This window comes from Centruroides vittatus, unplaced genomic scaffold (genome assembly GCF_030686945.1).
Source record: "Centruroides vittatus isolate TY-2023 unplaced genomic scaffold, ASM3068694v2 contig_941, whole genome shotgun sequence".
Taxonomy (NCBI): domain Eukaryota; kingdom Metazoa; phylum Arthropoda; class Arachnida; order Scorpiones; family Buthidae; genus Centruroides; species Centruroides vittatus.
Window position 1 is genome coordinate 1,951,965 of NW_027122625.1, and position 16,278 is coordinate 1,968,242.

The following is a 16,278-nucleotide window of genomic DNA, read 5'->3' on the forward strand; positions in this document are numbered from 1 at the left end:
CAGACCATAACCATTATTTGATGAGGCTATTTACTGGAAGAAGCTAACCTAAAGGGTCGTTCCGGATCCCGAACTTTACAGGTAAAGTAACATTGTCCGCTATGTCAGGTCAGTGACAGTGTGGAAGCTAGAAAAACAAAAAAAGAAAGAAGAAATTCGAATACAAAAAGCCACGAAGACAAAGATGCCGAAGAGAAAAATAGAACAATAACCTTACCACAATACGTTTTAATATCCTGTGTTTAATTAAATTATACGTATTTAAGCGCGCTTAAAAACTAGATGAACTTACACATTGCAAAGCCAGTTCGCTCCACCCAGATGGCATCGCTGTGTTTCCACCATAACAGCTAGCCAGGGGCAATGTCACCGACCGAAGATTTATTCATGATTGGAAGTAAACGAGACTCGAATTGATACACAATAAAACATCGTACCAAAGACTACGATAGCATTGCACGCGCTTTTTGCCGCGCGGTCAACAGTTGTCCAGGTGTTTTAGGTAATACGGCCACACCCTGCAGCAACCCACGTTGATATTTCGATCTGCCTACACGTCCATTAGGAAACACACCCCGTCCTATAGGTATTGTGCGAACAGGTAGCACGATACAAGCGTCAATAACGCAAATATACGATGACCCAATAACCGCTGCCGTAGATGCACGACTACACCAATGTGATCTAGGTTGGTACCGCGCTTTCTACCTAGAAGCGTTATGATTGGTTAAAAAAATAATTTCGAATTTTTTGGTACCTCTCGTAAAAATTTCCTACTCTTAATAATTCTCGTGAGATTCGTATTAATTTTATTTAGAATATGTTCGATTTTAATTGAGATTTTTTAAAATGTAAATAAATATGTATTAACAGGTAAGTAAGGTCAATGACATCTTTTGTAATTGTCTAAATAAACCTTTATATTTTCTCGAGCGAAAAAATGTATTTTAATTTTGTTTTTTTTTTTTATTTATTTCTAGAATACGCTTTATGTTTATAAATAAAATCAATTATTGTTTTCCTATACGGTGCCATAAACAATTTAGTAGAGAAAAAAATCAAATGGCGGTTTTTTTATAATCCTTAATGTAAGTTTTGAATAGAGAAATTAAAGATTAAACTTAAATCGATTTTGACTTATTTTATGACGTTATTAAATAGAAAATAATTTAATTTATGATAAATTTATACGGCAGATGGCGCAGAAAGCAAAATAATGTATTTCTTTTTTTTTTGTAATTTATTATTTTAATTTATTAATTTAATAGATTATGCATAACCGACTGATTTAAAAGGAAATATATATTTTTTTTAAATAAATAATTGCACTTTTTCCAATTTATATTAATGGTTTATAAAATTGGCATATGACTTGTATTCATTTATCTGTAGTTAGATAAACACATACACAATACATATTGCACAATATTTAATTCGGCTTTCGGAATTAATCGATTAAAAACTCATCCGAAAGGAATTCTGGAGAACATCTTCATCTGTAAAAATGTCAGCATTGCCGAGTATCACTTCACAGCTGTTATAAGTTGTATTAAAAGTATTAAATGGCATTCCACCAGTCAAACTTTCGTCCATTAGAATAATTTATTTGATGATGTCTAGCGCTTTCCTATATAATTCGTACCCTGCAGGATACATTCCACCCACACCTTAAGGTAAAAGTTAGTATTATATCTGTGGTCAACAGTAAACTCGATGAGTTTTATCTCTGTTGTGGAAGTTGTAGAGCCGAAAGCGTTATCTCTTGCTTGCCAAACATTTCTTTTTGTAAACAATTTTTTTGTATGGAAGTAAACAGCAGTTGAAGACTAAATAATTAATAACGCCAGCGTAATAAATTAATCATTTTTTAAGGATAAATATAGAATTAAATGCGTATAGAAGTATATTGTAAAGCATATTAAATAGAATTTTAAATCCTGTCCGTATAAAAAGTGGAATTCAAATCCCTATAGGAACCTCTCTTTGTACTCACTTTGCCTCTATCCACTAGCAATTGTGATGTAAATGGATACGCTCCGTTAGGATAAAGAAAAGTCAGAAAAAAACAAACTCGGGTGATTTGCAATCAATCTGTAGAGAAAATTGTGAATTTATAACAAAATCAGTTAGACGTGAACACCATTGTTTACGCATATTCAATAGATAGAAGACCCCAGATTGATTTGGAATAATGTTTAAAAAATCGATATTTCGAAAGTGAGGATTATTTTATTGTATTATTAAAGTATAAATTAGCATAAAATTTTGTCTATTCTTTACATATTTTTCTTCTTATCGAATTACACTTGTTGTTTAGTATTACATCGCTACACTACACCGTATTAAATTATAATGGGCCATATCACGGAATCGTGCATTATTGTCTGAAATATCACGCGAGTTACTCGTGTGTACTAGTAGATAAATCTTAATGAACAGTACTCAAAATGAAGTTCTTCTAAAATAATGAATGAATAAATAATGTAAGATACAAATCTATTATTTATAAACCGAAATTTAAATTATAAAATCAAGTTTACAACTAGAGGAAGGTGATAAGAACGTTTACGTGTCTACAGTCTAGTTTTACTCTTCGGTAAGTTTGGCAAATTTACTTCTCTTTTCAACTATCATTTTATCTTGGGATGCTGAATGAAAGATACGCTTGACATGGATCTGCAGATTGATGTTCCAATAGGGAAATGAGTGTGATGTAAAGAAAATCACACTACTTCACACTTATTTCCCTATTGTAACATCTACATGTGTATTAATATAACATTTTTATGGTTCAGTAGTGGATAGATCTACAGTTATTTAAAAAAACTGAATGATATACAAAAAAAAAGGAAAAAGAAATTTTATGGTTGAATATCTCGAGTAAATGCAAAATAATTAGTAATCTTAAACACGTTCGTTCTTTATTCCAACATTAGCAAAGAAAATTTGTCACTTACAGTTAAGTTTCAATACGTTCATTGATTATCCTTCAAATACGTGTTCGATAGCAAACAGAAGCTAAGTGAAAAATAATAATAAAAGTTTTTTTGATGAACTTTTCTAATATATCTTAAGCAACAGAAAAAATATCTCACAGAACAAAATAAAAACAAAAAGTGTCTAAGTAGAAAAATTACTTTTTTTTCAAACACAAGAGATGACACTTGGCATCTTGTTATTTGTAAGACACTTAAAAATCACACAAATAATACATGATAAATTTTTTTATTTTTAATTCTAAAAGATGAAAATCAATATAAGAGAAAATCGGATTTTCGAACGTGTTTTAACTCTTGATAAATGAGTCACCACTCATCTTGTAATTACTTTCTTTTCTGTTTTCTATCGATATTTTTACATAGAAATAGCAGTAATGAAAAAATTTACAAGATTAAGCTCTTAATTTACATCGCATAAAGTCATTTTAAATTATCTTAAAACGCATCTTTTATTTTTCCTGTATAATGGTAAATACTGAGATTAATTATAGCATCATACAGTATCAATATTTTAATTATGTCACGATATTTTAAGTCGGTTAATTATTCTAAAATTCGAATGAATAATATTCAACAACAACTAAATATTGATTTATTTAATTGTTTATTGTAGCATTCATGCACAATTTTATCATTTTTGGAACAATAAATCTTCGCATTTGATATTAACTTCAAATTTAAACACTATCAATTATAATTATTACACGAATTCTCGCTATCCAATTAACTAAGTATTATAATATTCAAATTTGAATTCAAATAAAACGAAAGTCCGCTTTAATTTATTCTTATTGGTTAATATTTTAATTTAATCACATTTCGATTATTACGCAGATGTAAATGTTTATTGGTTAGAATTTTGTCGTAATCGCTACTACGTAAATTTAGGTAACCAATTAGCATCAATCGATAATATTTAAAAATTTTAAACTTATTAAAGAAATTTAATACAGTTTAAAAAATCTTCAAAGTATTTCTTTGTAATGTTTAATTTTTATAAGTATTATTAATTTTAGAATTTATTTAACACTTTAATCTTTTTTTTATTATAGATTATATGTTTATTTTTAAAAACAGCGCAATTTTTCTTGTTTATGAAAGATTTTTAAACTGTAAAAAATTATTAAATCGGAGGAAGTTGTTTATATATTACAAGAATTTTTTGCAATATATGAAACTCGATACACTTCAACTACTCCATCCAAAATCTCTACAAACGTGATCAATACGAAAAGTATTAAGCAGAGCTTTTCTAAACTTAGCAGTACTTATACATATTTTCAATTAAATTCTTATTTAATAAGCATAATGTATAATAATCAAGCTCATTCTTCATATATTAATCTGTATAAGAGTATGAATAAATGAAATCCTTCTACACGAAAACTCCATTTGCTCTCTCCCCCTTCCCCTAATCTATTTATCACGTGGTTACTAAATATTCATAAATTATCCGTTTCCTTTGCGTATAATTGAACAGAATTTCTTAAATTTATTCGACATGAAAAATAAAATAAAAGTGAATCAATGAAAGGTCGTGAATGTATACAAGTGCAGATGACGTTCCTTTAAACTAAACGTCCACTTTAGTCGATAAAAGCGGTAAGAATTAAACAGGAAAAATTCTATATTATCCAATTTAAAATATAAACATATATATAATAATAATTTAGCTTTATTCTTAATTATCAATTTTAAAAAAAATTAAATGATTATTTTCTTTAATAAACAAAACACTCTTAAAATTAAACTACGTCATGACAGTCACGTGAGTTACAAAATCCAATTATCTTAAACAATCAATTTCAATCTTTTTTTAAAAGCAATACGAGTAAATTATGACGCACGTTTGTTTTGTCTGTTACGTCAAAGTTAAATAACCAATCAATGACAAGTACAGTATTAAAATTTAAAATTTGAATATATAGCGTTTCGCTTCGTATATTATAATTATATTTTTGATTTAATTGGTTAAATAAATTCGAAAAATGCTTATTTTTTTGTATTTTAAAATAAATTTATTTGTATTAATAAATTAAATAGAAGAAGTTTATGCTTAAATTTAAGAGATGTTCATCTAATTTATATCATAAAAATTAGATATGCTCATTTATAAACATGAAAGGAAGTACAAATCATAATTGATGCACGGGATTACCTTCGTGAAGACAGGATAAAGTAATTTATTCAATATTGAATAACAAAACATGAATTTAACATATCATATAACTAATTTATTAGCAATTATTAGAAGGAACATTTATTCCTGACCTACATTAGAATGGTTTGCGATTAAACTACATAATGTAGAAAAAATTTTTTATATAATTTTAGGTTTCATTACATGAAATTTTTATATAAAATAATATTTTATTAGCTTTAATCGTGATTTATTATCTGCTTTATTACAAAAAATACCTATTTAATTTTCGTAAAATTTGATAAAAAAGAAAATATTAAAAAAGGGGAAGTAGAAATTTGATTTCATAATAAAGATATTATCATGCTTTTTCTTATTTAAATAAGAAGTTAAATAACTTTTTAAAGTATTTTTTTTAGAAAATGTAGCGATAAGAAGCTGTTTTTTTAATTTAGTAGAAATGTATTTTTATATTTTATATTTTTATAAGAAAAAAGTATTATAATTTTCTTGTTTGTCAATCACTTCGTATTCATGTTATGCATTAAATAAATGAAATGGATCGTAAAGAAGGGGGAGAATATCTCTTGTGTTCCGTGCTATTTGTCAAAAAGTGTCGATTTTTCTTGGCTTTCATATATAATAAAAAATATATTTAAGCTATAAATTTTTTAAAAATGAAAAGTTGATTTTGTTTTCTCGACCAATCATGTCAAAGGACACTATTAAATTCTGTGCACTCTGCCACTACATTCCAAAAAAACAGGCCAAAAAACACAGAAAAAAAGGCATGTTTCCTCTCATACTCTATTAAAGATAATAGAATATCATTTAATGAATACATTGTGCAAAGAATTGTCTTACAATTTAATAAATTAAAAAAATATATAAAGATTTCATTAAAGAATTTGCCATTATTATTTTTTTCCCCTTTATCTAATAGCAATAATGGTAATGGCAAATATTAATTATCTTTATTTTAAAAAAATTCATGCTTAATTATCTTATTAGTAAAATATTTATAAATTTAGAAAATCGCTCACATTTTATTTAATATTGAAAAAAATTCATTAAATTTATTTTTTAATATATTCAATAATTATTTTTTTAAAAATAGATTTTTTAGAAAATAAAATCATTTAACGTAGAAAATATTTATTTAAAAAAATCACATTTCCATTTTAAATACAAGTTAAATAAAATATTATTTATCTAAAGTACAGTAAAACCTATCTAAAACGGAACCTGTGTAAGACGGAAACCTCCCTAAACGGGAAAAATACTACTCCAGTTTACACTGTTTTTAAGTAATATTTTAAACAATTAACTTAATTATTTTTATTTTTAATATTATATTTTTAGATTAAAAAAACAATTATTTTCTAAATATAATAATAAAAAAATAAATTCTAACATTGGCACTAATCTATAATTAGATTCACTTTTTAAGGCAAATTATATATTTATTTATTTATTTATTTTTAATAATGTTTAGTACAGTAATTCACTGTTCTGATTTTAAAATAATCGTTATTTTAACGCACACACAGGTTAAAAAACTGAATAATACGAACGTTTAAATTTATTTTTAGATTATTTATCTACAAAATTAGATTTTTTTAAAGTTTAAATATAGGTCCTTTTTTAAAATTTATTCTTGTTTTTTAAACTCGATAACGCATTAAATTTAAAGTATAAAAATTATATACGGGCCGTCTGGAAGTTTTGTGGGGCCTGTAAAAAAATTATCAATGGGGGCTCAAAGCGAACTTTTTAATCAAATTTTCTTATACATTTGAAAGCGTAGGGCCTTAGCCTGAGGCCCGAAAAATCGACCCTGTATATATAGAAGGAGAATGCCAAAGTATGTGTAAAGTTGTGAATTTGAGAAACATAGATGTTTGGTGTCTATGGTTATTATTATTATTATTATTTTGTCTTTTATTATTAAGTATAACTTATTTGTGATTTAATTTATGTATAAAAATGAAGTTTTTTTTCTTGTTTTTATGTATGATGTTAACTGTATGATTTTTTTTTCCATAATAACAACTGTATATTTACTTTTGCACGTCTCCTGTGTGTATATATAGTTTTTGTAGTTATGAATGGAAGAATTAATTGTATAATATACTCGTTTCTACATTTAAAATATATGTAATAATACATTTTTCATGGGCGCAGAATTATGAAAAATTGTGTTGTAGATTGTACCGATAATGGAATCTGTGAAAAATGTAATAAGTAGAATTTTGGGCTTTAATCCAGGTCCTGGCTTTCAAAAACACATAAAATGACCTTGGCACGATTCCTTAGGGAAGAATTATCTAAACTATTGAAGAAAAATGTTTAAACTCTAAATATATTTGCAAGAACGAACCTATGTTAAACATACAATTATAGGAAAATTGTGAAAATTAAGCTTAATCACCTCAATAAGTGTATTCTATATAATAATAATTATTGTTTACCTACAGTTAACAAGTGTTTAGAAATTATCAGCATGATATTACAGATGTGCATACTGCATATAAGTATAATTTATAAAGTATTTTACTATAAATATATGCAAGTAATCAATAATATATAAGTCTATAATTTGTAATAAAATTATTATTTTAAGGATATTTTCGCGATTAATTTAATTTAATATTTTACAGAAAAAAACGGCAAAATAAGGCTTATTTGCGGGTTAAAATTCATTTAATATGATTATATCTTATATTTTTCTCATCGAAAATCCAACGAATGCCCTCTTAATGACATAATTGCTTCCTGTTATAATGTTTCATCGAAAGATTGATGTTAATAAATTTCAGAAAATTCATCTTATTTTCTAAATAATGTCTTTGAAAAGTGAACTTAATTCTATGTAATCCGCAGAAAATTTCTAAGGGATAATTTTGTTTTATTTTATTTTATTTTCCTCCCCTCCCGAAATAACAACTCGGCCGAATTAAATTTTCGAAATATCGTTCGGAAGAATTTTTAACTTAATATTTATGAAAGAAAATTAGAATTTTTTTAAACAAAACTTACCGATTATAATGGAAGAAAGAAAATAATTCTTAATCATTTTCTTTTCTTCTTGTTTATGCTATAAAAAAATATATAGGCATGTTAGTGAAGATATTATTTCAGCTTCTCCACCTTCATCTTTCTTTGACAGAAAGGAAACTGCAGTACACAATGACGTCAGCATCCTCATCGATCCGAATTTCGACAGTGTTGCCATCTGTTGACAGCACTATATAGTAATTGTAATAATGGTTAATTCAATTATAGAGTAGATAAGCTAGAAGATACTTAAATGAACAAAAAATAAAAACATTGGAGGAATATTATCAAATAATTATGATTAAAATCTTTATATATAGGCCTATATATATTAAACCTTTTTAAAATAATTATTATTTTAATAAATATAATTTAATAACACAAAGATTAAAATTTATATTGGAGTAAGGAAAGAAATTATCATTTTTATCTGGATAAACCCTTGAGTATACATGCATCTTTCAATGCGAATATTATATATTTTTTATTGGAAATTTTGAAAAATTTATTGTTTAATCGATTATTTACATTTAAGTTTAGTGAATTATATTAATATAACTTTGAAATATAACTAAAAAACTGTAAAATTTTATAATAATAATTCCATTAGACGTGTTGTGCTGGAAAGCAAATTCCTAGGCGTATGTCACTTAAATTACACACGAGTAATAAAAACCATTTTTATATAAATATTTTCTTTTTTGCTCATTCTTTTAATTGTTTAAGAGTTAATTAACATGAGATTGTATTAAAAAAAGTAATTGTAATTTAGATAAATCTTTAAAATTTATTAAGATAATCATGCTTAAGTGAACTGATAGGCTACTCTAGAACGCTTTTGTCACCATGATCTAATGCCTGTTTTAATCATTTTATCAATATCTAATGAAAAACTATCGAATAATTATACTCGAAGATAACTTTTTGAATGTTGTTTTTAAAAATTTTAACAATAAAAGTCCGAAGTTTAAAATAGAAGATAATTGAATTAAATTCCGATCCATGAAAAATTTAGAGTATTGATCATTTAAAGAAAAATATTTTTAATCATTTTCCGGAATTAATATCTTATCATATGCTGTTTTATCACGTCTTTCAGATACGAATCAAAATTAAAAGATAAAATTATTAATTTTTTTCCCAGATAATCTATATATATATATATATATAACAGAACGTCTGTTCGTCTGTTCGTTATCCATACACTTGTAAACATTTGACCGATCTGCATCAAATTTTTCATAGTTATTCTTTAAGACCATGCGGAAAATGTATGCTACTACAAAACTTCGACATCTCACCCTTTCCAATGATTTCATCCCTTATTAACTCCTAAACCCTTTGATCTATCTGCATAAAATTTTCGTAGTTACTCACTAGGACTCTGCAGAAAATATAAACTACTATAAAACTTTGACACCTGTCCCCTAACTCTTCCTATTAGCTTCTAAATGTCCCTATTTTATCTAAGTAAATTTAAATATTTATATTATTATTATTATATTAAACATATATACGATTATTATTCTGAATTCTAAATGTACATATAGAATATAAAGACTTTCTAAATTACTGTCAACATCAGATGACTTGAACTCTGAATATATTTGAACTAACAACGATATAAAATTTACATTGGTAAGTCACTTTTTTATGCCATTTGGTGATGACTTCCCCATTTTAAAAAATTTGAAATCATCTTATTGGTTAGAATAAAATATAAATTTAAATTTGAACTATTTATCTTATATCAATTTTAATATATTTTTAAGAATATAATGTATAATTGAGAAGGAATTGAGGGCTGGATTTAGAGTTGTTGTTAACGTACAACAGGCGCTTCCCATCCCCGAAGAATGATACACGTAAAAATATGAGGCCCTAAACTCTTTAAGACTCATAACACAAGGCCCTAAGCTACAGCTTGTTTACAAATTTTGTCCTAGTTTAATAATAAATCTCTTGGAACTAAATGCCTATTATTTTTTTTAACCAAATAATAGTTTGGGTTATTAATATCTTTAATATAAGATGAGTTAACTCTTCCTATATTAAACTTGGATTTGGTAGTCTGGACAATGTCCAGGTTGCCGAATACAAATATGGAACAATTCTGTATTACTGTAATTGTTTGTTTTTAATACCCTAAACTCTAAGAGAACCGACGTTAAATTTGATCTATCTGCCATCTTCTTACCTTTAAAAACATAAATTTAATAAAATAAAATTTATTTTTATGTATTTTTTTAATATAAGATTGTAAAAAGTAGAAAATATATTTTAATTAATCTTGTCTTTATAAAAATAAAATCGTATAACGAAAAATTAGTCTTAAATTATTTAACATAGAATAAATTGTTAGGTTGGTAGAGTAGATTGTACATAGAGCGACTGTATATAGAGTAGATGGTACTGTACTGTACTGTACATAGAGAAAATTGTGGGAATAGAGTAGATTGGTAGAGCAAATTGTATATAAGTAAGTAACTTGTACATAGAATAGATTGCACGTAGAGTAGACTGTACAGAACGTACGGCAAATTCTATATAGATTGTACATAGAGTATATTGTGCAGAGAATAGATTGTGTACATAGAGTAGATTGATAGAGAAGACTGTGCATACAGTAACTTGTACTGTACATAGAGTAGATTGTTAAAAAGACTTACAATAATTAGTAACATTAAAATTTTAATAATTATTCGGAATATTTTTATTAATTAGTCTATTCACTTAATATTATCTTAAATCAATTCTACATACAAAATTAAAAAACAGATTTTTTTAAACGTTACTAGTAATCTAATTTAAAATTCTCCCATTTGTTTAATAATTTTCATTTTCCCTCCTTTTTTTCTAAGAAAAAAAAATAGATTTTATAAATAAATAGAAAATTTTCTTTTATTAAATTTCAAAAACTTATCATGCAGGAAATGGATGAGTGAGCGGCGCTTCGGGATAAATTCAAAGTTCTTTCTATATGATGAATAGCGTTGTCAAATACATAGACTTGAGGTCTACATAGACCTATAAAGATTTTAATATTAGGAATTCTTTAAATAATTCAAGTAAATATTGGCATAAAAAAATATTTATTTTATTTTATTTTTTGTAATTTTATAGCAAACGCAAGATCAGTTTACTGAATTTCTTTTATCTTCATTTTCCTTGTATTTGTGTTTTATTTCCTTGTTGACGTATCGAAGCTTGAAATTAAAAATCAACTTATTCACCATCATTTTTTAAAAATAAAATTAGGTCTTTCGACTCGTGTTTGACCATTTCACCATGACTGTCAAATTCTTATTTTCTTTTACAATTTACAATTACAAATACACAATTTTTTTAATATTTATTTTAAATTGATTACAAATAGTTTAAGGCGAATTGTTTTAGTGCGTTTTCAGATATACAATTTATTTTTTTAACCGCAAAAACTGTTCGAAAAATGAGAAATCTTCAATGCCTTCGATCCACAGTTTGTTTGTTTGTTTTTGTATAAAGCAACGCGACACGTGGGCGATCTGCCGAGGGGGATGCCTCCCGGGAGGACTTTTCATAGGAAATTGGCCCGTATTTAGAAGTACCTAAGGTGAAGAAAACCCGGGAAACTCCGCGTATCTAGCCCGTTGACTAGGCGCGAACCCACGACCAGTGATCGGTAGCTTTACAATGAAGACACGTTATATATTTTATTCACTAAATTTAATTTTCACTTATTTAAATTAAACAATTAAATGTGTTTTTAATGTAGTGGTATGTAAGTAGAAACTTCTGAAGAAAATCTACTTCCTTCCCTCTTACCTTTGTAAATAAATAAGAGAAGAAAAAGATGGCAGAGGCTCTTGCTCGACTTTCCTGGCACTCGAATAGAATGTTAAGCGGACAATTAAGAAGTCCGATAATTTTCAATTATACTAAGATACAAAATTTAAGTAATAAACAAAAAGCTTAAAAGGAGTAATTCTGTTGAATTATTATAAAAATCTTTATTTTAAAAAATATTTAATTTTAAAAACATTGTGACACTAGCTCAAAATTGAAAAATTGCATGCAGTGCCATCTATTATGAAATGCTATTTAAAAAATAACTTTTATATTATTAATTATTATAAAAAAGCATGAAAAGCTTAATTTTGATGGTAGAGATAAGTTTTTTTAAAAAGTTGTAAATGCCAGAACGAATAAAATTAAGTACGACGCTATTCGTGATATGACACATGACTCACTCTATCTCTCCACCCTATTGACCTTTAATCACCAAAACTTAATAGCATTGATGCCCCTTATATACAGTTACCATTCTAAATTTAGTTTTTTAATCTTTATTCCATCCTGAGATATTAAACGAAGCAAATGCCAAAACAAACACACGGAGTTTCCACTTTATTTACTGTTTTTAGACTCAGGAGGCTTCAAAAAGTCGAGCTTTGCAAAAAATCCGGAGGGTCAAATTTGACACGATTACAATACTTTCTCGTGTTATATATAAAACAGTAATGAAAGTAAAATCAAATAAGTACAGGAAGAAGGTTTGAATGTGACAAACTCACAACTCAAGATGAAGATCCAGACCAGATATGTAAAACGTAGGGGTCGGATTAACTATACACGAACTTCTGGTCTGGACCGGAAGTCGCATGAATTTTAAATTAAAATATGATTAAAAGCTGCAGTTCGGCATTGTGACGATGTCACAATAACATACATTCGATTTTTATTTGTTTATTTTCAATTCAGTTCGTTAGTTTTAACGATTTTTTTCGATTTTTTCTCGGTCAATCATATCACACTGGGATGTGGAGCGTAACAGACTATGGGAAAGCGACTTTGTGTGAAGCATTTATTTCTTTAATTTAAGACTGACTATAACCTCTTAGGTTACGCACGCGATTTCCAGCAGATGGCGTTAAAAATGTAATGCTTTTTCTACGGACGAAACTTTTTCCAAAAATTCTCGAAAACGAAAGCAGATAGGACCAAACAGTTTTTTGAATTAGGATCCTATTTAATTTTTCTATTAACCTACGGTTCACAATTTTGAAAACACAATTCGTTCATTTTCTATGAATTTTTTACGACTTTAAAAATTCATAGAAAATTAACGAATTGTGTTTTCAAAATTGTGAACCGTAGGTTAATAGAAAAATTAAATAGGATCCTAATTCAAAAAACTGTTTGGTCCTATCTGCATTCGATTTTTAACGCCATCTGCTGGAGATCGCGTACATAATCAGCCTTAAGAACAAAAGAGCTCGTTTCTTCATTCAAAATTATTAAGTTTTTTTCTTTAATTAAACCAAATTTCAAACTTATTTCAACATTTTCCAACGTTCAATTTCGTTCTTGTGCGACAATTTATCCATTTTTATCCATTTTCTTCCATATAAATAAAGCATATAATATACTACATTCTTTATATTTTATATTATTATAACTATGTTGCAAGCCTTCTTGTTCAAAAAATTCTTTAAATTTGACTTTTTTTCCCTTTGTAAAAGGCATATAAAATCAATTTTAACATGTCAAATTTAATTTCGGATAAATGAAAATACTCGTAAAAGACGTTTGAATGGATTGTGTTTCTATGAAATATTTAATCTTAAATGAAATCTCTCCTAAATTTAAATAAGTGTTGAGTATAACTTGATTTAAATTTAATTTTAAAAGCTCCAAATTTATATTAAATTTAGAATCGTTAAATGTGCTAACTCTCATATAAATAAAATTAGAGTTTACAGAATTTAGGTTTCAGAATCATTATTGAATATCAGAAACGTATCAATTAAAAATGCTAGAGGCGTCTATTATTAAAATTAATATTTAAAAAATACAAGTACACATTATATATAGCCGATCCTCTAATAACGGCCACCTCTAAATAACGGCCATATTTTCAGAACCTTTTTTTTAACAAAGATGCATGCAAAATAACCTCTAATTAACGACCACTGACTCCTGTCAGCGCTGAACAAACCTAACGGCAAAACCTTGACAAACCTCTGAAGAACGCCTAAACCAGTCAAATCTCTGTACAAACCTCTGAAGAACTCTGAACCCAGTGAAACCTCTGAAGAACGTTTGAGCTCAGTCAAACCACTGAACAAACCTCAATTATCAAACCTGTGAACAAACCTTTGAAGAACGTCTGAATTCTGCCAAATCTCTAAACGGCCACTGACTCCGATCAGTGACCGTTGTTTACAGGTTGACTGTTTTTTCTTTACATTCATCCATTCTCTTTAATTTTCCGTTGACAGGTATATTTGTTCTTGCACGTAAATGCTGAAAATTGCTGAACTTTTAAATCATATGTTAAATGTTACATATTATATACAATATATTATTTATAGATACATGTGTTTACTATATAACGAGCAATTATTTATTGTGACATTGTCACAATAAATAATTTCTAGGCTGCAATTTTTAATCATATTTTTCTAATTTATTTAAATATATGCCGTCCATTTCAAATTAGTAATGTCTTGCCCCTATACAGTACATCATACTTTTCCTTTAACAATAGAGTAATGCTGGTCATCTATCTAACTCAGGAGAAATTTTTGAATTGAAATAACGTGACTTCTGGTTTGCATAAGAAGTTCACATTTAGTTAATAGGGACCTCCTGTCTCTAAGCTTTCAATATCTAGTCTTAAATTTTATTTATGTAATACTGTTCTCGAGATTAAGAAGAGACAGACAGTCAGGCAGACGGTGGACGTACAGTACGACAGTGGAAATTTATAGGTCTACAATTTTTTAAATTTCAGCCCAAATAATACTGGAAATTTTAATTTTTTTGCCAAAATTTTTTGCCATTTAAAATATTTTTTAAAATTTTAAACTGTATTTTTATATACTCAATGGACTTGTAAAGATGTTTTATAGATTTTATTTTTAGTGTTACGTCGATAAACCATAAACACCTCGACTGAATATATCTATATCGAGTGATTTTTTCTCGAATAATTCAAACCTCTTACAACGGACACTGGCTGGAACAAAAAAATGGCCGTTGTTTGGAGGTTCCTGCAGTTTAGAGATGGCCGTAATTGGAGGTTCGACTCTTTTTTTTTGTATAAGCTTATAATTTAATTGGTTTAAAAGCTATAATATTAAATAAATTTAAAAAAAATCAATGAAGTCAAATTTGATTTACATAATTTTTATCTTTTTAAGATATTTACTAATTAAATTACAGGAATAAAATTAAGAAAATGTAATTAAATTACATTTCATCTATGATTAATATAATAATGATTAAAATTTAGTTAATGATAATAAAAAAATATATAATTATGTGTTTAAATGCATATAAATACAGACGTAATTATTACTATTTATTTTTTAAATGTAGCTTTGTATAATTTTCATTACATTTCCAGTTTTACACATTAACAATGCATTTTATCCAGGGCAGTTGAGCGCTCGTATGGGGCCCCTTTTACTCCTTAAAGGGCGCCTTTTACCATTTTTTCGAGCAAACAAAATTGTAGAATATTTCTTTATTAATTATTTTAAAATGCTGAAGCGTTACTGTTGGAATTTCCAGCATTTTTTGTCTTCATCCCCGATAATTCTTAATATTACCTTTAAGTCTTCAGATTGGTTGGGGAAATATTAAGGGATTGGGGCTATATCTCCCGAACTAACTGTCCGATTTCTATGAAAATTTCCAGAAATATTCCTTCCTAATATATGAACCACCCTGAAAAATTTCAGAAATTTTTGACAAAAGGCACAGAAGGTGTTAAGATTCGAATTGGGTGAAAAAACCTGCCCCTCACACGCACTATACATGTAGAAAAACCCCGAATTTTTTTTTCTTTTGCATTTCTCGACGTGTCAAGGATCTCCTAATCCAAAAATGTAAAAATCTTGAAGGGGAGTTATTTTTTTAACATACTTTTCCTCTGTTATAAAGCAATCGGAAAAGTAAAATTTCGTAGTAAAAATAACATTAATTTATAGAAACCAACACAGGCCCTAAGTTTTACCCCGATTTTATCCCAATTAAATTGCTTTTATCCCTTATCTTACCTCGTTTAAAATCGTTTTTCTTCATTCGTCTATCCGA

The 16,278-nt window shown here is 27.2% G+C and overlaps 1 protein-coding gene across 2 annotated transcripts in view; it reads right to left on the bottom strand.

Moving 5' to 3' along the window:
- The window catches only part of LOC136984976 (uncharacterized), an 89,574-nt gene extending 81,245 nt beyond the window's left edge, over nucleotides 1–8,329 (bottom strand). Inside the window, exon 1 of one of the 2 annotated variants that reach the window (XM_067282133.1) lies at nucleotides 8,179–8,329. Coding sequence is in view for 1 of the 2 variants with exons in the window: in XM_067282132.1 (XP_067138233.1) it covers nucleotides 293–328 (36 nt within the window). In the remaining variant the exon portion in view is untranslated. Of the gene's footprint in view, nucleotides 1–292; nucleotides 704–8,178 lie in introns of those variants that run through there. The other variant, XM_067282132.1, reaches the window with a different exon arrangement.
- Nucleotides 8,330–16,278: the final 7,949 nt, after the last annotated feature.